At 41.1% G+C, this 26,267-nt stretch overlaps 1 protein-coding gene across 2 annotated transcripts in view; it reads right to left on the reverse strand.

Moving 5' to 3' along the window:
• Nucleotides 1-3,005: 3,005 nt before the first annotated feature.
• gsdmeb (gasdermin Eb) overlaps nucleotides 3,006-26,267 on the reverse strand; it is a 71,651-nt gene continuing 48,389 nt past the window's right edge. For both annotated transcript variants that reach the window (XM_068058913.1, XM_068058921.1), the window contains exons 7-10: nucleotides 16,267-16,394; nucleotides 8,352-8,550; nucleotides 7,731-7,804; nucleotides 3,006-4,566 (exon numbers count right to left, since the gene is read on the reverse strand). In XM_068058913.1, the coding sequence (XP_067915014.1) occupies nucleotides 4,333-4,566; nucleotides 7,731-7,804; nucleotides 8,352-8,550; nucleotides 16,267-16,394 (635 nt within the window). In that variant the 3' untranslated portion in view covers nucleotides 3,006-4,332. The remainder of the gene's footprint in view (nucleotides 4,567-7,730; nucleotides 7,805-8,351; nucleotides 8,551-16,266; nucleotides 16,395-26,267) is intronic.

The following is a 26,267-nucleotide window of genomic DNA, read 5'->3' on the forward strand; positions in this document are numbered from 1 at the left end:
AGCAAGTACCTCATACCTAATGGTTACAGTCAAGGGCTGAGGCTCCTCCATAACTACAGCCTGAATCCCTATACCTGTCTGACTCACAGTCACATCCTCCTATTTCTGACCACTGACCAATTCTAAAGTTGTACTTCACCTAAGCGGTGTGACTGTCTCCTGGAACAAAGTGTCCAGGTAACTCTCCCCCTCCCTGATGCAATGTCTGCAGCTCGGACTCCAGCTCAACAACTCTGAGCTGAAGTTGCTTGAGCTACAGACACGTATTGCAGTTGTCTGGGATCACAGTGCTCTCAGCAAATTCCCATATGTTGCAGTGATGGCACATGCCCTGCCATGTCTAACCTTATTTAATTAGTTAACTAGTTATTAATTTAGTAAAGTAACAGCAAGTTGCAGTCTCCTACAAAAGCGATCAAACAAAAACACTCGCCAGCTACTGGAGGTAAAACAAAAAGTTCTCCATTCTGTCCATGTGTTCCTTACAAAACAGATGGGGTTAATATTGCAAATGAAAATAAGGAAACGGCCAACATGTTGAAAATTACTTTGTGCTAGTCTTCACATCAGAGGAAAAGGATAATATACTTGATAATCCCACAAAACTAATAATAATAAATCAAGGATTGGCACTCACTAAAGTTAATATCAGCAAGAAAACAGCATTAGAAAAAATGGCACTAAATACTGCCAAATCTCCAGGACCAGATGATTTCCATCCTATTGTTTTAAAGGGAGCAGGTGAGGAAATTACAGATATTTTAGCCTTAACCTTACAAAGCTTTCATTTATGGTCCCTTTAGATTGGAAAATTGCAAATATAACTCCATTATTAAGGAAGGGGAGAGAATGAAATGAAGAAATTATAGACCTGTTAGTCTAATATTTGTTGTGGAGATGTTATTGCAATCTGCAACTAAAGACAGAGCGACTGAGCATTTGGAGAAATTTGAGCTGATCAGAGAGCCAATATGGATTTGTAAAGTGTCAGTCATGTCTAACAAGCCTAATTCAATGTTTTGAGTAAGAAGCCAAAATATTAGACAGGGGAATGTTTATGGATGTAGTTTATATGGACTTTCAGAAAAGGCATTCAATAAGTGTCCACACAAGACTTTTAGCTAAAATTAAAACTCATGGAATTGAATGCATTTTTGGCCTGGTGGGGAGATTGGTTAGGCGGTAGAAGATAAAGAGTAATGATACTGGGCATGTACTCGAATTGGAAGGAAGTGATTAGTTACATCCCACAAGAATCTGTACTCGGGCCTCAACTATTCACTGTATTTATCAATGACTTAACTAAGACAATAGAGAACCATATATCCAAGTTGCTGCTGAAACAAAGATTGGTGTTAGTCAGTGGTGTAGACAGAAGCATAAAATTACAGACATTGATAAAGTGAGTGGGCAAAACTGTGGCAGATGGATTTCAATGCAGTTAAGTGCGAGGTCACCCATTTAGGACTAAAAAAGGGTAGTAACAATTGAGATCAAAGATATTTAGGGATCCATGTACACAGGTCACTAAAATGTAGTACACGGATACAAAAAAAATGAATAGTTAGCCTTTATATTTAGAGGGCTAGAATATAAAAGTTTTATTACAGCTATGCAAAGCCCTGGTTAGACCTCATCTGGAGTACAATAACCGCTCTAGGCAATGCATGACAGGGGATATATTGGCCTTAGAAAGGGTGCCTACAGATTCACCAGAATATCAACCAAGAGCATTAAAAGATACAGAACCAAGGCAGATGGAGAGAGTTAACATACAGATTAGCCATGATCTTACTGTATGGCAGAACAGGTTCTGAAGGGACTGAATGGTCTACTCCTATTCCTATACAATTGCCAGCAAAGTTAAAGTTCATGAAATGAAAGGGACAGTGGCAGCATGGATATGAAATTGGCTGAATGACAGGAAACAGAAAGTAATAGTGAACAGTTATTTTTCAGACTAGAGGAAGGTTTATAGTGGAGTTCACCAGATGTCAGTGTTTCGATCCCTGCTTTTCTTGCTATATAATTAATGACCTAGAATTGGGTGTAACTGGTATAATTTTAAAACTTGGAAGTATAGTGAACTGTGAGGAGGATAGCGATAAACTTCAAGAGAACATAGACAGACTGGTGGAATGGGCAGACAAGTGGCAGGTGAAATATAATACAGAGCAGTGTGAAATGATTCATTTTGGTAGGAAGACCAAGGAGAGGGTACAATTCTAAAGGGAATGTAGGAGAAGAGGGAGCTGGGGGTTTATGTGCATAAAACATTGAAAGTAGCAGGGCAAGTTGAGAGAGTGGTTAATAAAGCATATGGGATCTTGGACTTTATAAATAGAGGCATAGAGTACAACAGCAAAGTTATGTTGAACCTTTATAAAACACTGATTCAGCCTGAACTAGAGTATTGTGCCCAATTCTGGGCACTGCACTTTAGGAAGGATTTGAAGGCCTTAGAGATGGTGCAGAAAAGATTCATGAGAATGGTTCCAGGGATGAGGAACATCAGTTACATGGATACATTGAAGAAGCTGGGGCTGTTCTCCTTGGACAAAGTTGAGAGATTTGGTAGAGGTGTTCAAAATCATGAGGAGTCTAGAATGAGTAGATAGGGAGAAATTGTTCCCATTGGCAAAAGAGTCAAAGGACGCCGCTTTAAGGGGATTGGCAAAAGAAGCAATGGCAGCATGAAGAAAAACTTTTTATGCAGTGAGTGGTTAGGTTCTGGAATGCACTGCCTGAGAGTGTGGTGGAGGCAGATGCAATTGTGGCTTTCAAAAGAGAACTGGATAATAATCTGAAGAGAAAAAATTTGCAGGGCTGTGGGGAAAAGGCAGAAGAGTGGGACTAGATGAGTTGAACTTGCAGAGAGCCACTACAGACGCAACAGGCCGAATGGCCTCCTTCTGTGCTCTAACCATTCTATGATTCTATGTTCTTATCAATAAGAATCCAACAAAATCTTCTTTATTTAAAGGAACACATACAACAGTAGCAATGCAGATATTTTATTAAGCACACGTGTAAGAAGCTATCTTCAGCTAGACATGCAACAATTATGTTTTCACTGGTTTACATGTACATGACAAATCAGCCTAAATTGTGGGATGGCATTAGGAGAGGTCACAGTACAATGCACAATCTTTTTTAAAAAAAAAATACTGTTGTTAGGAAAGCTAGTTTTCAATCATTTGTGCCAAAATTTAGTCTTTCACGAAGTTAGAATTCTGTACAAATATATTAAACATCAAGAACAGTCCCTGCAACTCTAGATTTCATCTGCAATAGGTACTTAAATTCATGTGATTAGGCTGAAAACTAACTGCACAAAGTACAGTACTCCAGTAACAAGTTTTAACATGAGTCAGTTCAAATTGAACTCAAAAATCAGTATTTGATCTGTCTGAAGTTAGTTATTAAACTAACCAAATTACAAGTATACAATTTAAAAACCGACTAGCAAATTTTATCTTCATGAGCAAATCTGTGATCTTATAAAATGTTTAATCCAAGTTACAATTGGTTTTTCAAACTATGAAGTGTTGAGTTTTTAACATATTCATGCTGATAGAGAAAGATAACTACTATTCAGTAGAACAACTTCTTATAAAATCCTATTAGAAATCCAGACAGTGTTAGTAGAATTGTTCTTTATTCTTTAAAATTAGTCAGAAATTCAGATTTGTATTAGATGAATGTAAACATTAAATATTTAGGTAATTAATCATTCATATTTTCAACCCAAGATCATATTGGTCCGAGCTTAAACTTTGCCTCGTGGAAATGTGCGTGACAGACAAGTGCTCCAGATCTTGAACTTGGAGCAAACTGCATAGCGAGTTTAATACCACATGACTATCACCTCATTTTTTTTTGTCATAATTCAGTGAGAAGACATTCAGATTAGAAACTTTTTCCTTTTTAGATGATGTTACGTTAACTTCTCATTCAGTTTAGACAAAATAAATTAGTTTGCTGTGTAATTAAACTAATTAGTAATATTGGTCTCTTGCTAATACAGAAGTGGACAATTCTGCAGAGCTAATCCATAGTTCCTGATCCCATATAGTTTATACATTTCTCTTCCATAATTATCTGCAGGATAGAATTTTAAAAAGACGAATGGGACATGATGTGTATCTTATTTTGACATTAACTAGAATTCACGACTCTTGTAATTATTCCATCAAGCTCCTTCATGAAATATTCATCATATCCCAGTTATCTTTTCAATACAATTATATTGAACATTATTGAAGTATTAAAACAATAAATGAAGCTCATGGTTTCTTTTAAACGTCATTCAATCCTGCAGATCTGGATTGCTTATACTTTGATCCCACTTAGTGCAGCAAATCCCTGCAGAACAATGCAGAGAAGCACTGGAAGCATACCAGGATGTTGACCTGTCACAACTTTAATGGATAACTCTTTCCTTTCAAGGCAAACGTTTGATAAAACAAATAGCCGCTGAGCTATGTAAAAGTTGTCCTCTTCTTTTAAGAGCAGCAGGTCTGGATTATCAACAGGAAGCATTCCATCATCGGAGATGTTATTAATCTGTAAACAGGATATAGTCTTTCAACAAGTGATTTGTGTTTTATATAACCTGTGTTCCCATTATACAGAGCAACATCATGAAAAGCCAACTGGTAATCTGATATATAAACAAGAAATGCTGGAAATACTCAGCAGGTATGGCAGCATCTGCGCAGAGAGAAGCAGAGTTAACATTTCAGGTCAAATTGCAATAATCTCAATTTGCATAATGCAAGAATTACAATACTTTAGACTTTCTGAACAAGGCATTTCTGACAGTAGAAAATGGTCACTTAATGAAAAGAAATCCACAAAAATGACACAAATACTAAAAAGAAACAGGTGCCTCTTTCTTCAGTACTTCAATGCGTTATGGCAGTGAAGGAGATGCAGTTCAGCAACTGTATCTTGAAGACAGTTCTAACTGGTTCACCAACAACTTTTATTTATATAGCACATTTGACAGAATAAAACATCCCATGACACTTCACAGGGGGTTTATAAAAGAAAATATGCCACCTAGTCACAGAAGGAGATCTTGGGTCAGATGACCAAAAGCTTGGTCAAAGAGGTAAGTTTAAGGAATGTCTTAAAGGAGGAAAGAGAGGTGGAGATTACAAAGAGGTATAGGGAGGGTATTCCAGAGCTTAGGGCTTAGGCAACTGAAGGCGCAGCCACTGATGGTGGAGTGATTAAAACCAAGAATGCTCAAGAGGCCAGAAATAGGTCAGTGCAGCTATCTCAGAGGGTTGTGGGGCTGGAGGAGATTACAGAGATGGGAGGTGGGAGGCCATAGAGGGATCTGAAAACAAGGATGAGAATTTTACAATGAAGACACTGCTTGACTGGAAGCCAATGTAGGTCAGCGAGCACAGGGGTGATTGGGGAATGAGACCTGGGCAGCAGGGTTTTGGATGACCTCAAGTTTACAGAGGATAGAATGTGGGAGACCAGCCAGGAGTACATTGGAATAGTCAAATCTAGAGGTAACAAAAGCATGAATGAGAGTTTTAGCAGCAGATGAGCTGAGGCAGGGGTGAAGTCGGGCGAGTTATGGAGATGGAAATAGGTGGTCTTAGTGATAGCGCGAATATGTGGTTGCAAGTTCATCTCTGGATCAAATAGGACACCAAGGTTGCGAGCAATCTGTTTTAGTCTCAGACAGTAGCAAGATGAATGGAGTTGGTAGCTAGGGAAGGAAGTTTGGAATGGGAACTGAAAACAATGGCTTCAGTCTTTTCTTTAGTTCATTGGAGGAAATGTCTGCTCATCCAGTACTGGATGCCGAATAAGTAGTCTGATAATTCAGCACCAATGGAGTGTAGAGACAGGTGGCGGCAAGGTAGTGCTGGGTGTCATCAGCGTGCATGTGAAAACTAACAGTGTATTTTTGGATGATGCCACCAATGAGCAGCATGTAGATGAGAAATAGGAGGGGGCCAAGGATAGATCCTTGGGAGGACACCAGAGGCAACAGTGTGGGAGCAGGAATAGAAGCAATTGCAAGTGGTACTCTGGCTAAGATCAGATAGATAAGAATGGAATCAATCAAGAGCAGTTCCATCCAGCTGGATCACAGTGGAGAGGTGCTGAAGGTGGATTATGTGGTTAATTGTGTCAAAGGCTGCAGACGGGCTGAGAAGGACAAGGAGGGTTAGTTTATCTTTGTCACAGCCACATAGGGTGCCATTTGTGATTTTGAGAAGAGCCATTGCTATAATGTGGCAGAGATGGAAACCTGTTTGAAGGGATTCAAACATGGAGTTCCAGGAAAGGTGGGCACAGATTTGGAGAGCGACAACACATTCAAGGACTTTGGAGAGGAAAGGGAGATTGGAGATGGGTGGTAGATTGCAAGGATGGTGGGTTCAAGGGTGGTTTTTGTTTGAGGAGAGTGGTGATGACAGCAAATTTAAAGAAGAGAGGGACAACACCTGAAACGAGAGAACTGTTAACAATATCAGCTAAATTGGGAGCCGGGAAGGAAAGTTGGGTGGTCAGCAGTTTAGTGGGAATAGGGTCAAACAAGCAGGAGGTGGATCTCATGGACAGGATGAGCTCAGAGAGGGAATGAAGGGAGATAAAAGAGAAACTAGAGAAAGATGTGAGTTCAGGGCTATGTGAGTCCATGAGCTCCTTGCACTTATTGTTGGAGATGAGGGTAGTGGAGACAGGAGAGAGGGGTTTAAGACAATGGTTTGTAGTCGAGAAAATAAGCTGCTGAGAACAGGACCTGATAGTATTTTATGTGGTCCAGCCAGATCTAGTGGTGGATGGCTAAACCAGTTGTCCGCCACATCCTTTCAAGTCTGCACCCCCTAGACTTAAGGGAGCAGAGATAAGGGCCATGCACCAAGGGGAATGGCCAGGGTGAAAGACAATAATAGTTTTAGTGGGGACTCGGGCATCAAAGGTGGAGGTGAAGGTGCACTTGAGCAAATCAGTAGGTGCAGAAATGTTGTGGTGAATGAAGGGCCAAAAGCTAGACAGCTGGGATTTTGAACGTGCTGTTGTAAATGAATTAGGGGATAGTTTTTTTTCCTGGGCTGGATACAGAAGGAGGTAGGATTGGGGCGTGGAAGGGGGATGTGGGTAGAGAGTGATACAAGGAAGTGAACAGAGATGGCCTTATCTGTAATTGATAAGATGGGAGTAACGAGACCACGTGAGATAGCAAAGTCAAGGGGTTGGTCATGAATATGGGTTGGGGAGTTTACACAAAGAAAGCATGATGAGTGAGACAGTGTTTGAAATCACCAAGGATGAGAAATCATTCGATGCAGATGCTGAGGGAGGAAAGCAGTGAAAATATCTCGGTGAGAACTTTGTTTTTATAAATCATACTTGGTTCAGACAGACAATTAAATTGTTTGTTTGTGCTAAACAAAAAAAGGTCCAGCTCACAAGCAGATGCAACCTTTACACCTTGAGTTATGTAATCGTACAAGAGGATATAGGCCAGTGTGAGTCAAGTTCCATAAAAAGATGTTCACAGTTTAAAGGAGCAAATGACACCACTGAATCAAGGAAGGTACCAATGCTACACCTGAACTTGTAACAGTGAGGTATTGAAAGCCTTATGATGCTCGAGGGAACAGTGACCTCACTGAATCCATGACCATGAGGAAAAAAACTGAAAAAAATTAGGAAGTACAGAGTGACCATCAATGGTTATGGAAGCTTACCAAATAATGCAATGTCTGGAGAATTTGAATTTCAGAGCAAATACCCAAAACTGCAAGACTTTCTTCAGACATACCTGAACAAATAAAATGATATATTAAATATAAAATAATCCAAATACTGCTTCAACTGTAGCTTTAAAAAAATTACAAAGCTTGGTAAATTTGACAAAAAGAAAGCTTACTTTAAGAAACTGCTCTTCCCATTAATAAAAGGTTCACTTTAGTCATTAATCCATACAAAAATAATTTGGTTGAAAACGGAGGTAATTGTTTCAAATCTTCTGCTAAAGATTAAGCCAATCCCATTTAAGCACCTGGTTGATTTGACAGTAAACACATTTTAAATTGTGACAACTTACGCGATGAGAATTACCATTTACAACATTAATTATAGCCAAGAATTTCTGCAGAGTGCTCCTGATTTCGCACTGCAACTTCAGAAGAGCCCCAGGAGAAATGGACATTTACGTTGTTCCTCCAGGGGTTCTTCCAACATCCGGCTGGAGAACCTCCAGAGAAATTTCAGGCAAATAATGCTGTGAGAAATATTAACAGTGAGAATGTTTTTTGTTTACTGATCAATATTCCAAAAACATTCCTTGCATGAAACTTCCTTCTTACCATCTAAAGCACTAAAAAGGTAGAATGCAGCTGTAAGTAGTTCGGGTGTTGTAACATCTTTGACTTTTGAAGAGCCATCCTCATTTGGGCAGTTGTAGCCTAAAATGTGCAGCAAATCCTTGACTTTTTGTGCCTGCGCTGACTCCAGCTCTTGTAGTCCCATTAGATTTGGCTGTTCTCCTGAAGAAAGCTCATCCAGCTACAGAATACCAAACAAGTAAAACTCTTGTTGCATAAAGACAGGCACTTTCTGACACGTGATAGGTACAACCATATTCATTATTTGAAAGTGGTTCAACCTCACACCATCTCACCTGGCCAAATGATGGAAAGACTCTGATCAAATGGGCACACTACAATTCACCTTCTCACCTAGCTTCAGATCCAGCTGTTTCGGGCTGAGGCTTTAGAGACCAGGGAAAATGGCCAATTTCATTCCCCACTCAGACCCGCACCATTGCTCATGCAGTTCTCACTGACGTCAGCAAAATAATGCATAGTGGTTCAACCTCTTCTACAATAAACATGCGAAAAGCACTTCAGACATTTGCCAGCTGGTGGTGCTGCTGGATGGAAGTTATTATATGTCTGAACACATCCCATCCAAGTCTCCTGCCAGTTGTGCTAATTGACTGAGTTCATGCTGAACTCAGACAGACCAATAAGACCGGAGGACAAGCAGGATGTGTCAACTACGGACCACCTTTCCTCACACAACTGACGATATAAACCCCATTTGGCACACCCAGTAAATGATATACTCCAGTCCTGCTTGCCCCTGCTCGGTCTACAACCACCATCTGAAAATTAGCATTTCTATCCTCGTGTGGTGTGAGCCATCTAACTGAATGGACCATAGAGATGGAGGCAGGTTAGGAGGCAGGAGTGTGGCATACCAGTTGCCCAACATGCTGCCGCCTCCACGAGATTTTTCCAGAGGCAGCATCGCAGGGAGAAGGACCACCCGCCGAGGAGCAGTGGGACATCAAAATCATCATTATTAACCAATTGAGTGGTCTCTTTCTATACCCCTGCAACTTTTCCAATGGCACACGGGCCCCCGCTGAAGCCAACACCTGGCCATTGTCTGGAGGCAGCCCCCTGGCCTCCTTTAAATCTCCTGCCCTCCCCACCCGGAGCCGGGGAATCAGCAGGCCACAGTTGTGGCCACAGGCTATCCTGTGGAGGTGCTCCTCCTCCACAATGATGGCCAGCCAGCTCTGGCCACATTTCTTTTTAAAAACTTGAGAAATCTTCAGAGGGTGCCTCCATTTTGAGGCACCCTCGCAGTGCCCTAAATGCATTGACAGCGCCCACCTCTCCAAGTGGGACAGTTGGCCACCACAGCCTCGGGTGCTCCGATTGACCCTGCCGCCCAAGAAACCTGCCTTACGTCCCCAATTGCACAGAGCTCCCAGAGGCGGCATGTTAATTGGCCACTTCAGTGAAAATCACTGTAAAAATCTGCTTTTTAAAAATTTTTTCCTAGTACATTGTATTCCGTTTGCCTGTTTGCATCATCGTCACCACTTAATTTCCCACCTAACTTTGTTTCGTCAGCATACTTAGATACGTTACATTCAATACCCGCATGAAAGTCATTAATATAGATTGTACCAACTAGAAGGACAAGGGCAGCAGATGCATGGGAACACCACCACCTGCAAGTTCCCCTCCAAACCACACACTATACGGACTTGAAACTATATCGCCGTTCCTTCAGTGTCACTGGGTCAAAATCCTGGAACTCATTTCCTAACAGCACTGTGGGTGTACCTACCCCACATGGACTGCAGCGGTTCAAGAAGGCAGCTCACCACCACCTTCTCAAGGGTAATTAGGGATGGGTAATAAATGCTGGCCTGGCCAGCGATGCCTACATCTCATGAATGAATTAAAAAAAAAGTAGCTGAGCCCAAGTACTGATCCAAGCGGTAAGCTGCTAATTACAGCCTTCCAACCTGAACATGCCCTGTTTATTCCAACTCTCTATTTTCTGTCCATTAACCAATCCCCAATCCATGCTAATATATGACACCCAATCCCATGAGTCCTAATTTTGTGTAATGATCTCGTGTGGCACCTTACCAAAAGCTTTTTGAAAATCCAAATGCACTACATCCCTTATCCATCTTACGAGTTACATCCTCAAAATATTCGAACAGATTTGTCAAACGCAATTTCCATTTCATGACTGTGTTGACATGGCTTCATCATTATATGATTTTCTAACTGCCCTGCTCCCACGACCCTCAATCGATTCCAGCATTTTGCCGATAACAGACGCTAGGCTAATTGGCTTTTTAAAATTCTTTTATGGTATGCGGGTGTCACTGGCAAAGCCAGCATTTGCTGCCCATTCCCAATTGCCTATGACAACTGGCCATTTCAGTCAACTACATTGCGTTGGGTCTGGAGTCACATGTAGGCCAGACCAGGGAAGGATGGTAGATTTCCTTCCCTAAAATGATATTAGTGAACGAAATGTGTTTTTACTACAATCGATGATAGCTTCATGGCACCATTACTGAGACTAGCTTTCAATTCCAGATTTTTATTAATGAATTGAATTTAAATTCCACCAGCTACTATGGTGGGATTTGAACCAATGTCCCCCGGATATTAGCCTGGGCCTCTGGATTACTAGCCCAGTGATATTACCACTATGCCACCATCCCCACCTTAGAATAGTTCTATATTTCCCCTATAGTTCCCTGTTTTCTCTCTTCCTCCTTTCTTAAATAGCAGGGTTATGTTCACTACCTTCCAATTCTTGGGAAATGTTCTAAATCTAAGGAATTCTGGAAGATCAAAACCAATGGCATCCACTGTCTCTGCAGCTACCTCTTTTTAAATCCTGGGATACCGGTCGTCAAGTCCAGGGGATTTGTCGCCATTTAGTCCCATTAATTTCTCCTGTGCTACTTCTTTACTTACACTGATCAGAGAAGACCATACCTCCAATATGTAATCTAACACCCTTGCAATCTTCATATAAAAATCAATGCAAACCATAGTATTGCTGAAAAGAGATATGCTGCCGAAACTTTTCATCTTGCACTCATAAGGACAGACACAAGGCCAAATTTCAAAGGGAGCAAGAAAAGGGTGCTGAATGATTGATAAGTCAACTCTGCTTGGTAGAGGCATTGCCATGGAGAATGCACCAGGGAACTGTTGTCCCCCTCACTTTTGTTTAATTCAAAAAAGGTGCAATGCCTGGACAGGTTCCTTTTGCCTCAGAGGACAGGTCCCTGCGTATGAATATATGTAGCTTCTAGCAAGCGTAAGTGGGCCACATTGCAAGTCCCATGGATAATATTAAATTGGTTGTCAGTGTAATTCTTAGCATACTCAGGATTGTTCACCAAGTGTGGTCCAATTGCGGAATCACATCTAATGTTAGATATCGTGTTGAGTTTTGCAAGTGTGGGCTGGTTGAGTATGGTCAGTAAATTTGGCATTCTTGTGTCTGTGCTGATGAGTGCAGAACACTACTCAAATTCTGTACTATCAAGCAACTATTTGTATACCATAGTGTTACAGAAATTAACAGTGACACCAAGGACCTGCCTCTAGAGGCCAGTTTTGTGTATAATAGTGATTTTGTATTGTCCAGGGTTGCCAAGCCTGTATAATAAGAAGGAATACTACTCCAGATCAAGGTCTTGCAAATTACCTTGGGAGGCACCCTCCACATACAGTCATGCAACATAGAAACATGCCCTTTGGCCCACCACGTCCATGCCGACCATAATGCCTATCTATACTAATCCCACCTGCCGGCATTAATTCCATATCCCTCTATGCCTTGCTCATTCAAGTACCTGTCCAGATGCCACTTAAATGTTGCTACTGTTCCTGCCTCCACCACCTCCTTTGGCAGCTCATTCCAGATACACACTATTCTTTATGTGAAAAATTTACCCCTTTGATCCCCTTTAAACCTCCTCCCTCTCACCTTAAATCTATGCCCTCTAGTTTTAGTCACCCCTACCATGGGAAACAGACTCTGGATATCTACTCTCTCTATGCCTCATAATTTTATATACCTCTATCATGTCCCCTCTCAGCCTGCTTCGCTCCAGGGAAAACAGACCAGCCTATCCAATCTCTCTTTATAACTCAAGCCCTCCAAACCAGGCAACATCCTTGTGAATCTTTTCTGCACCCTCTCTAGCTTAATCACATCTTTCCTATAGTGCGGCGACCAGAACTGCACACAGTACTCCAATTGCGGCCTAACCAACGTTATGTACAACTGTAACATGACGTCCCAACTCTTGTACTCAATGCCTCGGCCGATGAAGCCAAGCATGCCATAGGCCTTCTTCACCACCCTGTCTAACCTGTGTTGCCACTTTCAGGGAACTATGTACTTGCATCCCAAGGTCTTTCTGCTCCACAACATTCCCCAAGGCCCTGCCATTCACTGTATATGTCCTGCCCTGGTTTAACTTCCCAAAATGCATCACTTCGCACTTGTCTGCGTTAAATTCCATTTACCAATCCCTTGCCCATTTTCCCAGTTTATCTATAACCTTAGACAACCTTCTTCACTGTCCACTATACCACCAATTTTGGCATCATCTGCAAACTTACTAATCATAGTACATTCACATCCAAGTCATTAATATATATGACAAACAACAGAGGGCCCAGCACCAAACCCTGCGGCACACCACAGGTCACCGGCCTCCAATCTGAAAAACAACCCTCCACTACCACCCTCTGCCTCCCATCACCAAGCCAATTTTGTATCCAATTGGCTAGCTCACCCTGGATCCCACGTGTTAGGCTGGTCTGGAAGGTTCTACCATGCGGGACCTTGTCAAAGGCCTTGCTAAAGTCCATCAGGCAACGTCCACTACTCTGCCCTCGTCAATCCTCTTGGTCACCTCCTCAAAAAACTCAATCAAATTCGTGAGACATGACTTCCCACGCACAAAGCCACGCTGACTATCCCAAATCAGACCTTGCCGTTCCAAATGCATATAAATCCTGTCTCTCAGAATCCCTTCCAATAACTTTCCCACCACTGATGTAAGGCTCAACAGCCTGTAGTTCCCTGGCTTATCCCTGCTGCCCTTCTTAAATAAAGGCACAACATTAGCTATCCTCCAGTCTTCCGGTACTTCACCCATGGCTAACGATGATACAAAAATCTCTGCCAGGGCCCCAGCAATCTCCTCGCTTGCTTCCCATAGCATCCTAGGATACACCAGGTCAGACCCTGGGGAGTTATCCACCTTAATGCGCTACAAAACCTCCAACACCTCCTCCTTTGAAATGTTGACATGCTCCAGCATATCGGTGTTCCCTCCCTTGAATTCATTAGCTTCCATGACCTTCTCCACGGTAAATACAAATGAGAAGTATTCATTTAAGACCTCGCCCATTTCCTGTGGCTCCACACATAGATTACCACACTGATCTTTAAGGGGACCCACTCTCTCCCTAGCCACCCTTTTACTCTGAATATACTTATAGAATCTTTTAGGATTCTCCTTTATCTTATCTGCCAGGGAAATCTCATGGCCTCTTTTCGCCTTCCTAATTTCCTTCTTAAGTGTACCCTACATCCCTCATACTCCTCGAGGGGCTCACTTGATCCCAGCTGCCTATACTTGACATGTGCCTCCTTCTTTGTCCTGACCAGACCCTCAATATCCCTCGTCAACCAAGGTTTCCTAAACTTGCCAGCCTTGCCCTTCAAACTAACAGGAATATGCCGGCCCTAAACTCTTCCTATCTCACTTTTAAAAGCCTCCCACTTGCCAGACGTCCCTTTACCTGTCAACAGCCTCTCCCATTCAACTTTTGAGAGTTCCTTTCTGATGTCATCGAAATTAGCCTTCCTCCAATTTAGAACTTCAACTTGAGGACCAGTCCAATCCTTTTCCTTGACTATCTTGAAGCTAATAGTTATGGTCACTGGTCCCAAAGTGCTCCCCCACTGACACATCAACCACCTGCCCAGCCTCATTTCCTAAGAGAAGGTCGAGTGTAGCCCCTTCTCTAATAGGGCCATCCACATACTGCTTCAGAAAACTATCCTGGGCACACTTAAATTCTTCCACACCTGATCCCTTAGCACTAAGGCAGTCCAAGTCAATAATAGGGAAGTTAAAATCACCTACTATTGCAACCCTATAATTCCTATTGGGGAGCCTGTAGTATAATCCCATCAAAGCGATCACCCCTTTCTTATTTCTAAGTTCCACCCATATGGCCTCGCTGGACGTTCCCCCGCCCCCCCCCCCCCCCCGAGATATCCTCTCCAAGCACTGTCATGATGTCCTCCCTCATCAATAGTGCAACTCCCCCTCCTCTCTTACCTCCACCTCTGTCACGCCAGAAGCACTGGTAGCCCGGAACAATGAGCTGCCAATCCTGCCCATCCCTCAACCACGTTTCTGTTAAAGCTATAATATCACAATCCCATGTACCGATCTATGCACTGAGTTCATCTGCCTTACCTGTAAGGCTTCTTGCATTAAAGTAAATGCAGTTTAGCCTCTCAGACCTTCCATGCTCGCTGTCCTGCCCAGTCTGCCTACTGGACTTGCTTGCTTTAACCTCTACATTTGCCTCAACTATTTCATCGGAGACTGCTACTTTGGGTCCCACCCCCCCTGCAAGACTAGTCTAAACCCTCCCGAGTAGCACTAGCAAACCTCCCCACAAGGATATTGGTCCCCTTCCAGTTTAGATGCAACCTGTCCCTCTTGTACAGGTCACCTCTGCACCAGAAGAGATCCCAATGATCCAGGTAGCTGAAGCCCTCCTGCCTACACCAGCTCTTCAGCCAAGCATTCATTTGCCTTATCCTCCTATTCCTACCCTCACTAGCACGTGGCCCAGGGTGTAATACTGAGATTACAACCCAAGAGGTCCTGCTTTTTAAACTTCTGCCTAACTCCCTATATTCATTTTGCAGAACCTCATCTCTCTTCCTGCCTATGTCGTTAGTACCAATATGGACCACGACCTGTGGCTGCTCACCTTCCCCTTTCAGAATGTCCTTCAGCCACTCGGAGACATCCTTGACCCTAGCACCAGGGAGGCAACATACCATCCTGGAGTCTTGCTTGCGACCACTGAAACGCCTATCTGCACCCCTTACGATAGAATCCCCCATCACTATAGCTCTTCCACCCCTTTTCCTCCCCTGCTGTGCAGCAGAGCCCTCCGTGGTCCAACGAACGTGGCTGTTGCTGCTTTCCCCGGGAGGTCAGCCCCTCCAACAGTATCCAATGTGTAGCCACTGTACGACGACAGTTAACTCTAGCTCTCCTTGGTGAGCCTGACTCTACTTTGCCACCGTGAAGCACAAGAAGATATTTTCCATTATTCAATCCACTAACTTCACATAAGTTTACTTAAAATCTCATTTGAGGAAACAATCAATTTCCGATATTGATGAAGTTCGTTCATCCTATCCTTATCAAAGACAAGTGCACTAAGTGATACTTCACTTCAATATGAAGAACAAGGTGCTGTGATTCCTGAGAGTGTTGTAGTTTCTTAATACTGGATCATTTTGATCACTGGGTTGTGTCCAGGGGTCGGGTGGGGAGGGAACGGCGGGCTCTTCCATCTCCAGAGGTTAAGGTAGACACTTAGAGACCCTAAGTTGCTGGCTAACCCCAGTATTTTGGGTATCATGAAGTAGGGCCAACATTTCATCAAATACTGCACAAATGAAAAGAGGAGATAATTTAATTTGCAAGACCAATGCTTGAAAAACAATTTCATTGGCATCACTGAAAAGCAATTTCTGGGATTATTTATTTCTCAGCTGGATGTGGTGCTGGTTTATTAGCAGCATGTTTCACTATTCTAAGCTGTTACCTAAAATGATTAGAGTTTTACCCTAAAAGAAGATGCTATTCAGCCAAAATAATTTACTTACAACATTTTCAAGAAAGGAAATCACGTCCTCGTGGTCCAAGAATTCACAACAAAATTTAAACAGCTGCTGGCAGTTTTCCTCTGAAAGTTCAATGAATGGCTTCAGTTGTTTCTTTGCCTCTTCAATAACTGTAAAGTATTAAAGATATGAATGCTGATTGTGTCAATGTTAAACCAGTTTGCATAGAACATCGTCACTCAATTCATAACAACTTAGATTGACTAGAAAGCACATAAGTGAAAATGAAATGAAAAAATAATTATGGAGGATATGAACATATTTAGCAAGCTCATTGTTAATTGAACAAGTGCATTATACAAAGATCCATGTGGTATTCTTTGGGCATTTAACATACAGACCACCATATAGAAATTAGACACCCCAAAGATCAGGCATTCGCCTCCAGTTTTTTCATAAATAGACTGCTCAAAATTTATCACAGGAATTCAAAGCAGAAGCAAACAGGCTTCTAATTCAAATGACCTGGAGAATAAATACAATAGAGTACAAACTCCTGTTTTCAGTAAAACGAATTTGATACCTAGCAACTGGATATGATCCACAGTAGAAAAGATATGGGCCATTGAACTTCTTTAAAATTCAAATACTTGAGGCCTGTGTAGGCATAGATAAATTCCCATTCATGGTTATCATACTGCTTCACTCCTTCCAAGCCATCAATATTTTATAACTATCTGCGACTAGAGCAACTATTAAACCAGGAGTTAATGTAGAAATTCAACTGCACGTACTGCTTCATATCACTAAACCTCGTCAAGAAACATTAATACTTGAACTAGGGTTTATATTAATTAGCTAAAAAAGCTAAGTTAAGTATCATTTTTCCACAGATTAATTGGGCTGGTTTGTTTAATTAAATTAAAAGAACACTAAGCAAAATTTACAATCTAGATTCTCATCTTGATAGCATGGTTACTGACCTACTTTTGAGAGAATCTTGGGTCTAGCTACTCCAAGGTAGAACACTTCCCCCGGAAATGCTGGAGCTAATCAATCATTGTCACAGAGGCAGAAGTCCCAACTTGGCCTCTGGTCTTCTATTTTTAAAATGCAAGCAGAGGCAAGGCCGGATAGATACTAGTCTTATGTCCAAACCATAGCACAAACCTTCTGAATATTTATGCAGTTCATGGTCTCCACAAGGCAGATTTGTTTTAACTGCATTCACAAGACAGAAATCCAGAAGTTTTTCATGTTACCATCTGGATGTTAAATTAGCCTTTCAGTCAGACTTTGTTCTCTTAGGAGCTATGCTGACTGCAATTCTGCCGAACACCAGCTGGCAATTTACATGAATAAACATTTTAATAGTACGGTAAATAAGCAAGTTTTCTGTAGCCTGTAAGCTGGTACTGTCCTCCCAGAAAAAAAAATACTGGATCAATGTGTTGTTGTTTCAAGTTGAATTACAGAGTTACATTTTGTGTGCTGAGTGTTAATTGTATATTAATGTGTTTAATTGTATGCAGGTGGCAGGCATTCACTTGTGCCCCGATAAACAAGAACAGACTGGAACCGTGATGGCTAGGTTAGCAGGTGCCTGTTTCTAAAGTGTATCTCTGTAAACAAAACTCATAAACGTATGTAAATATTGGCTCCAGTTCTATCCTTCACCACCTAGCTTTCTGGAATAGAGCAGGGTAGCAGAGAATGATTTCCTAAAGGTGAAGGTGAAACTAAGGAAAAGCATTTTCAAACAGAAAAGTAAAATCCTATTGGCTATTTTGGACAATGGCAGAAACCCTCCATTGTTCTAGACATCTGAACCATATGACCAGTTGAAGAATGAAGTTAATTTGTGGATACGGGTTACATCACTACCAAAGAGAAAGTATGGCCTTAGCGTTGTCACTTCCTACAAGAACCATAAGTATTTTGAGAGATGGATGCCACTCAGTTGAATACTGATAAAGGCTTGGACCTTCTATTAAGAGTTCTTGGATTAAATCTACAAGAAAGGTGATCTGTTAAATACCTATGGGGCATGGTGAAAAGGTGATAGATGTTGGAAAACAGATGGTCATTCCATTGAATATATCCGGGGCTTGATTGTATAAAAAGGTCGACAAAATTCAATTCAGGGATCCCTGGATTAGTACTAGTGTTTAAGTTACTGGATTGTGCCAAGGTGTCTCATTTGGACAGCCAATAGTTCCAACTAGTGTTCTATTCTTGGAGAAGGAGACCCTGCTGGATCAGATGTCTGCTGCCTTAAAAAAAATCATTTCCTTCAGCTTTCATGGAATAAATGAGATATTCCCTGGTGACCGAAAGAACAGAAGACTCAATGATTGACAGATTTTGAAATAGTTCAGCTACTAGATGCAGGTGGCAACACAATGGAAGGGTTAAAGACAGGCAGAATGAGGGTGAAAGCACCTTTAACAGATCTGGTATTACAACAGAAGGCAGAATTGGAACAAAAATAATGAGTGAATGAATGCCAGGAATGCCCAAGGAACAGTTAACAGGTGCTTCAGCTATGATTCAAGGTATCATTATGCGTTGAACTACCCAAAGCCAAGAGGAACAGCCCTTGAAATGACACAAGACACAGAGAATTCCGAGGAAGGGGATGAAGATAATGATGACTCCAAACAAATTATACTGGTCACAAGGAGTTTTAGTCCTGTGATAAATGGATTTGTTGCAGACTCCTTTAACTGTGTAGTGCTTGTACATCAACAGTATGTGGAACAGATTGGTTAAAGTGTTATTTTGATTCACTAAGTAGTGAGGATAGATGCAATGTTAAGGAATAGAAAAGCACTACTTGCTTTAGGTTTGGCGATGACAACGTATTAAGATCACTAAACAGAGTTGTAATTCCATGTAAAATAGGTAGAGCAAGCTATTTCATAAGTACTGATACCCATGTTGTTCAGCAAACCTTCTATGAAAAAAGCACAAATGAAACTTGGCATGCAGCATGATAAGGCAGTTATTTTTTTAGGAAGTAAGCTAATCTGCAGTTTACCTAATCAGGACATTATTGCATCCTCTTAATAAACCTGATGTTCCTTATCAGAGTGTTAGACAAATATTAATGGCATCAAATGATAAGAGTCAGAGAGGGAAAAAACAAATTGTCTTCAAGTTGCATAGACAATTTCTTTATTTTTTTTTAAATAATTTGCTCACTTTATTTTTCAAACATTAAAAATCTTGCTAAAAGATGCAGGTATATTTGATGAAGAGTATATAAGGCTAATAGACAAAATTAGTGAGAATTGTGAAATCTGTAAAAAGTACTGAAGGATGCTGCGACGACCTACTGCAAGCCTTCCATTGGCATGTGACCTTAATGAGGTAGTTGCCTTGGATCTAAACATATGTAACAAAAACAGAAATATTTTCATTTTACACTTTACAGACCTGGTGACCAGATTTAGTCTTTCTACAATAATACTTATGAAGGACAAAAGGGCTATTATAGACAAAATCATATAGAAATGGAAAGGGACTGGAATTGGGACATTAGCAAAGTTTCTGACTAATAACTGAGGGAAATTTGCCAAGTTAAAAGACAATTAAGAAAATATGAACATCATGGTTATAATCACAGCTGAAAGTCCTTTCAGCAATGGACTTTGAAAGGAATCATGTGGTGATTGATGAAAAGGTGCATAAAAGATTATCTAATCAACCATACTGCAAGGGGACAACCACCTGAATTCACTTCAAATGGTTTGAGGATATAGTTGTCATCATTAATCTATGAGCAATATCCCAAGTTGCCTTCTGCTCTGTGTGAAAGTCCTCCTGCCCTAAAAGGAACTACAATTAGTTCTTTTATTCTGTGCTTTACATGTAGGGAGACAGGCTTTTATCAAGGCTGAAGTTTCAGAGAAAATTTGGAGAGCACTGAGGCATCATTTAAGACCGTCTGAGAAAGAATTTAATTCAGGAGATTTTCAGGAATGAAAAGGCTCTGGTGAGGTGTCATGCATGGAAGGAGACATGATGAAATAAATAATGAAATGAAAGAATTATGAATTAAAGAAGTCAACTGTTAAACAAAACCACAAAAACACAGACACTTGAACACAGCCAAAATGGAGTAGCAGTCACGTGATCCCTCCAGTACTGGAAATCAACATACCTGTCTGAAAAGATGGAACTCATTAATCTCGTCTGAAATAGCTCTGGGGAGAACCCCTTTGAAGTTGAAAGGAACACTAGTGCATATTAATGGATCTTATCAACATGAAAAAACTAAAAGGATTCAGGAGACAGACAGCTCACAGTCCAAACCAAAGTTGAATAGGTGTAAAATAGCACCATGTTAACAGAATGCTTCTCCATTCTGACATCAATCGATAGCCATGGTCTCCAAATCCTGGGAGAGGTTCATTTGTCTCTCAACAAACACTCTAATGTGGTGGATTTTTTACCTTAATAAGGGGGCCCTCTGGAGAAAAAGGGGAGATCAAGCCAACACCTTCTAGCCAGGACTGCTGGAAAAGACAAGAAGCTAGGAAAAGGAGGTGGGGAAGCTTTGTTAATTAAGGATGTCATTAGCACAGTAGTGGAAGATGGCCTTAGCTCAGAAGAGCAAGATTTAGAATAAGTTCAGTAGAGATAAGAAATAGGAAAGGTAAGAGGTCACTTGTGGAAGTAGTTTATAGGCCTCCTAACAGTTGCTAGACTGTAGGACAGTGTATACGGGAAGAAATAAATGGGGCGTATGAGAAAGGTACCACAATAGTCATGGGTGACTTTAATCTACATGTAGATTGGGTGAATCAGATCACAAATATAGGCTGGAAAATGAGCTCATAGAGTGTATTCAGAACAATTTCTTAGAGCAGTATGTTTTAGAGCCAACTAGGGAGCAGGCTACTCTACATCTGGTAATGTGCAATGAAACAGGATTAATGAATAACCTCATGGTAAAGGAGCATCTAGGCAACTGTGATCATAACATGAATAGAATTTTATGTTCAGTTTGAAGGGCTAAGACTAGTGTTTTAAACCTCAATAAAGGTAGTTGTAAGGGTATGAAGAACTAGCCAAAGTGAACTGGGAAACTAGGTTAAAAGGTAGGACAGTAGAGATGCAGTGCCAGATTTCTCAGGAGATATTTAATAACTCTCAGGAAAGATTCTGCGAGAAGGAAAGATTCTGCGAGAAAGAAAGATTCTGCGAGAAGGAAAGATTCTGCGAGAAGGAAAGATTCTGCGAGAAAGAAAGATTCTGCGAGAAAGAAAGATTCTGCGAGAAAGAAAGATTCTGCGAGAAAGAAAGATTCTGCGAGAAAGAAAGATTCTGCGAGAAAGAAAGATTCTGCGAGAAAGAAAGATTCTGCGAGAAAGAAAGATTCTGCGAGAAAGAAAGATTCTGCGAGAAAGAAAGATTCTGCGAGAAAGAAAGATTCTGCGAGAAAGAAAGATTCTGCGAGAAAGAAAGATTCTGCGAGAAAGAAAGATTCTGCGAGAAAGAAAGATTCTGCGAGAAAGAAAGATTCTGCGAGAAAGAAAGATTCTGCGAGAAAGAAAGATTCTGCGAGAAAGAAAGATTCTGCGAGAAAGAAAGATTCTGCGAGAAAGAAAGATTCTGCGAGAAAGAAAGATTCTGCGAGAAAGAAAGATTCTGCGAGAAAGAAAGATTCTGCGAGAAAGAAAGATTCTGCGAGAAAGAAAGATTCTGCGAGAAAGAAAGATTCTGCGAGAAGGATGCATTATCCATGACTAAATAAGGAAGTTAAAGATAGTTTCAAATTAAAAGAATCAATGTACAAGTCTGCAAAGACTAGTGGTAAGTCAGAAGATTGGACAGATTTTAAGAACCAGCGAAGAATGACGAAAAAAAAAAGAGGAAAAAAGTAGAGTATAAGAGAAAATTAGCTATTAATATAAAAACAGATAATTAATAGTTTTTACAAGTATTTAAATAGGAAAAAGCTAATGTTGGCCCTCTTTCCAGAGTGTCTGGGGAATTGATAATGGAAAACAAGGAAATGGCGGAGGCATGAACAGATATTTTGTGTCTGTTTTCACTGCAGAAGACTTAGAAAACCTCGCAAAAATACTTGAAAAGCAAGAAGTGAAAGGGAAGGAGGAACTTAAAACAATCACCATCACCAGAGAAAAGGTGCTGGGAAAACTATTAGACTTAAAAGGATGAAGTCCCCAGGACCAGATGGCTTGCATCCTGGCGTCTTAAAAGAAGTGGTTGCAGAGACAGTAGAGACTTTGGTTATAATCTTCCAAAATTCCTTAGTTCTGGAAGGATCCCAGCAGATTGGAAAATAGCACATGCAACACCTTTATTCGGGAAAGGAGACAGAAAGCAGGAAACTATAGGCTAATTATCTTAATACCTGTCAAAGGGTAAGTACTATAATCCATTATTAAAGATACTTAGAAAATCATAATGGCATCAGACGGAGACAACATGGTTATGTGAAAGGGAAATCATGTTTAACTAATTTATTAGAGTTCTCCAAGGAAATAATGAACAAGGTACAAGGTGAATAAAGGAGAAACTGTCGATTTTGTGTACCTGGATTTCCAAAAGGCATTTGATAAGGTACCACTTCAAAGGTTACTACACAAGAGCACATGGTGTAGGGGGTAACATATTAGCATGGATCGAAGACTGGTTAGCTAACAGGAAGCAGAGAGTAAAGATAAATGGGTCTTTTTCAGGTTGGCAAGCTGTAACTAATGGAGTGCCACAGGGATCAGTGCTGGAGCCTCAACTATTTACAATGTACATCAATGACTTGGATGAAGGGACCGAATTTATGGTAGCTAAGTTTGCCGATGATACCAAGATAAGATGGAAAGTAAGTTGGCAAGAGGAGGTAAATAGTCTAAAAAAGGATATAGATAGGTTAAGTGAGTGGGAAAAAAAAGTCAGATGGAGTATAATGTGGGAAAATGTGAATATATTCACTTTGGCAGGAAGAATAGAAAAACTGTAAGCTATTTAAATGGAGAGAGATTGCAGAATTGGTGGTACAGAGGGTTCTGGGTGTCCAGGAACATGAGTCACAAAAAGTTAGTGTGCAGGTATGCTGTACCAAATGAGGATTTTTAATTAATCGGTTGGAAACCTACATTAAACTTTAAACCTACATTATACATTAAAGGAGCTGTGGTCCTACAGTCAACTTTTTAAAAAGCTGACAGCTAAGATGGCCACCAAAATTTGCATCGAAATACCTCACATTCCAGGATACTGAGGTCTAACGAGATTGCATCCAGGACAATGCCTCATGAATTTGGGAACAGCTAACAGCTTCGCTTTCAATGGCAAAACATTCAAAGCCATCTTGGAACATTAACAGTGGAGTCTTACCTCCATGGGGTGAACTCTAAAGAGAGAGTTTGAAACTACCTACACTCAAATCTAATGAACTTGCAAACAAGGACACTGATCAATCAAGTGACTGCCAACCTTCCCCCCTCCCCCCATCTGTGGAAAAACTAACAGTCTTTTGCAAAAGGACAAGCTCCTGAGACTCTTCAAGAATGCAGGCTTTGAGTGCTAACTAGACCAGACCCCAATGGGGCTGTCTCTCTCTCTCTCTAGAAAACATTACAAGTTTGAAACCTGTCTGCCCCTGTGGAATCCCCAAGTCTACCATTGCTACAGACCGAGACCCTGCGAGGAAAGCCAACTACAACTCTGTCTCCAAGAAAAACATAAACCAAGTGGGCCAGCCACAAAGTGCACTTCTACCAGCCAAAGACTTCAAGATAACAACTTCAGCCAAATTACCCGACCCCACAAACTGTATATTATTTTTTACTTGTTCTGGACTCAAATTCAAACCAAACTATTTATTATCACTCTTACTCTATTTGTGTGTGTGATTCGTGTGTGTGTGTGTGTGTGTGTGTGTGTGTGTGTGTGTGTGCGCGCGCGTGCGAGTGAAAGTGTAGCGTAGTTTTATTATTTTACTTAGATCAGGTTCAGTTTCTTTTTAAATACAATAAACTCATCTCTCTCTTGTTTAAACTCAAGAAAACCTGTCTGATTAGTCATTTTACAATCACAACAAAGGAAAAAGGTAGAACACTCAATGAAGTGGTAAGCACATCCACTGCTTTAAAAAGGTATAAGCCCTGTTGCGACCAAAGAAAGAAAAGGACAAGAGGGGAGCCTTGTGACTCCTCCTCACTTGATTGTAAGAAGGTACAGTAAGTGATTAGGAAGTCAAATGGAATGTTGGCTCGTACTGCAAGGGAAATTGAGTATAAAAGTAGAAAAGTTTTACTGCAGCTGCACAGGACCTTGGTGAGACCACATCTGGAGTACTATGTATAGTTTTGGTCTTTTTATTTGAAAAAGGATATAACTGCGTTGGTAACAGTTCAGAGAAGGTTCACTCAACTAATTCTGAGGATGAAGGGCTTATCTTATTAAGATAGGTTGAACAGGTTGGGCCTATACACATTGGAGTTTACAAGAATGAGAGGTGATCTTATTGAAACATATAAGATCCTGAGGGGATTTGATAGAGTGGATACTGGGAGGATGTTTCCTCTTGTACGGGAGACTAGAACTAGGGGACACAGTTTAAGAATAAGAGGTCTCCCTTTTAAGATGGAGAAGAGGAGAATCTTTTTTTCCTCAAAGGGTTGTTAGTCTGTGGAGTTCTCTTCTCCAGAAAGCTATAGAAGCTGAGTCATTGAATTTAATCAAGATTGAGTTAGATAGATCTTTGATAGACAAGGGAGTCGAGGGTTATGGGGAGATCAGCCATGAATAGTGAAGCAGGTTCAAAGGGCAGAATGGCCTACTCCTGCTCCTAAGTCCTATGTTCCTAGAGGCTGTGAAAGAAATCCAGCCAAGCAAGAAGAACCTTGCTGAACAATAACTGAACAAACACTACAGCACAGACATCACATCTGTGAAGATAACATCCATACCACCAGCTTTGTGCTGATTTGTAACCACAAGAACTCTATAATACCTCAACAAGTTTAAGACTACAAACACCCAGGCCTGCACCTTTAAAAGAGACTGTCCTCCTGAGAAGATTCAACAGGTTTACTGTAAACAACGAACACTCACCTCACTTTGGATTTTAAACTACCTATGCTATTCTCTCTATCGATCTATTTTTATGTATGTGTGTGTGAGTGAATGTGTGCGGGTAAGGTTTCAGGAATCGTGTAAAAACAGTTATTTTGTTAACCTATGAGAAAACTTATCACTTGTCTGTTTGGTTGACACTAAAAAACACTCAGGGCCTAACCCACATTTTTAACAAAACACAATTGCAGTCAGCTGAGAGGTGAACAGTGGGAACCACCCACACCCCTTTCCACCTGTCTGTAACAGAGGTAATAGGCCCTGATGGTAAGACAGTACTTATCAAACATGGCAATCAACCTGTTAATGTCCTACCTCATGATTAATCAGAATTAATTACAAAATCTCAGATTCTGAGCAGCTGAAAGAAGTAAACAATGCACCATGCACCTAAAATGCTCATGCCCTTTGTGATGAAGAAACGGAATGCAGTACACCGAGGGCTGGATAGTGGCAATGTGAGTGACTGTGACACACATGACAGAGCTATCATATCCACAGGCCAACTGCCCAGACGGGTACTCAGGTGATATACATTCCAGAGGGGTCTAGTGAATGGAGGATTGAAACAATTGTGGGACATGCAGGAAAAGCAAGTGGCAAGCTTAAATAAAAACAAGAAATGCTGGAAATACTCAGCAGGTTTGGCAGCATCTGTGGAGAGACAAGCAGAGCTAACATTTCAGGTCAGTGACCCTTCATCAGAACTGGCAAATATTAGAAATGTAATATGTTTTAAGCAAGTAAAGTGGGGGTGGGCAAGAGATAACAAAAGAGCTGTTGCTAGGACAAGGTCGCAGAGAATAACTGACCAGAAGGTCATGGAGCAAAGGCAAACGGCATGTTAATGGTGTGGTGAAAGACAAAGCATTAGTACAGAGAGGGTGTTAATTGACAGAAAAATGAACAGCCCTGGCCCCAAGCACAAGCAT

This window comes from Heterodontus francisci, chromosome 2 (genome assembly GCF_036365525.1).
Source record: "Heterodontus francisci isolate sHetFra1 chromosome 2, sHetFra1.hap1, whole genome shotgun sequence".
Lineage (NCBI taxonomy): Eukaryota > Metazoa > Chordata > Chondrichthyes > Heterodontiformes > Heterodontidae > Heterodontus > Heterodontus francisci.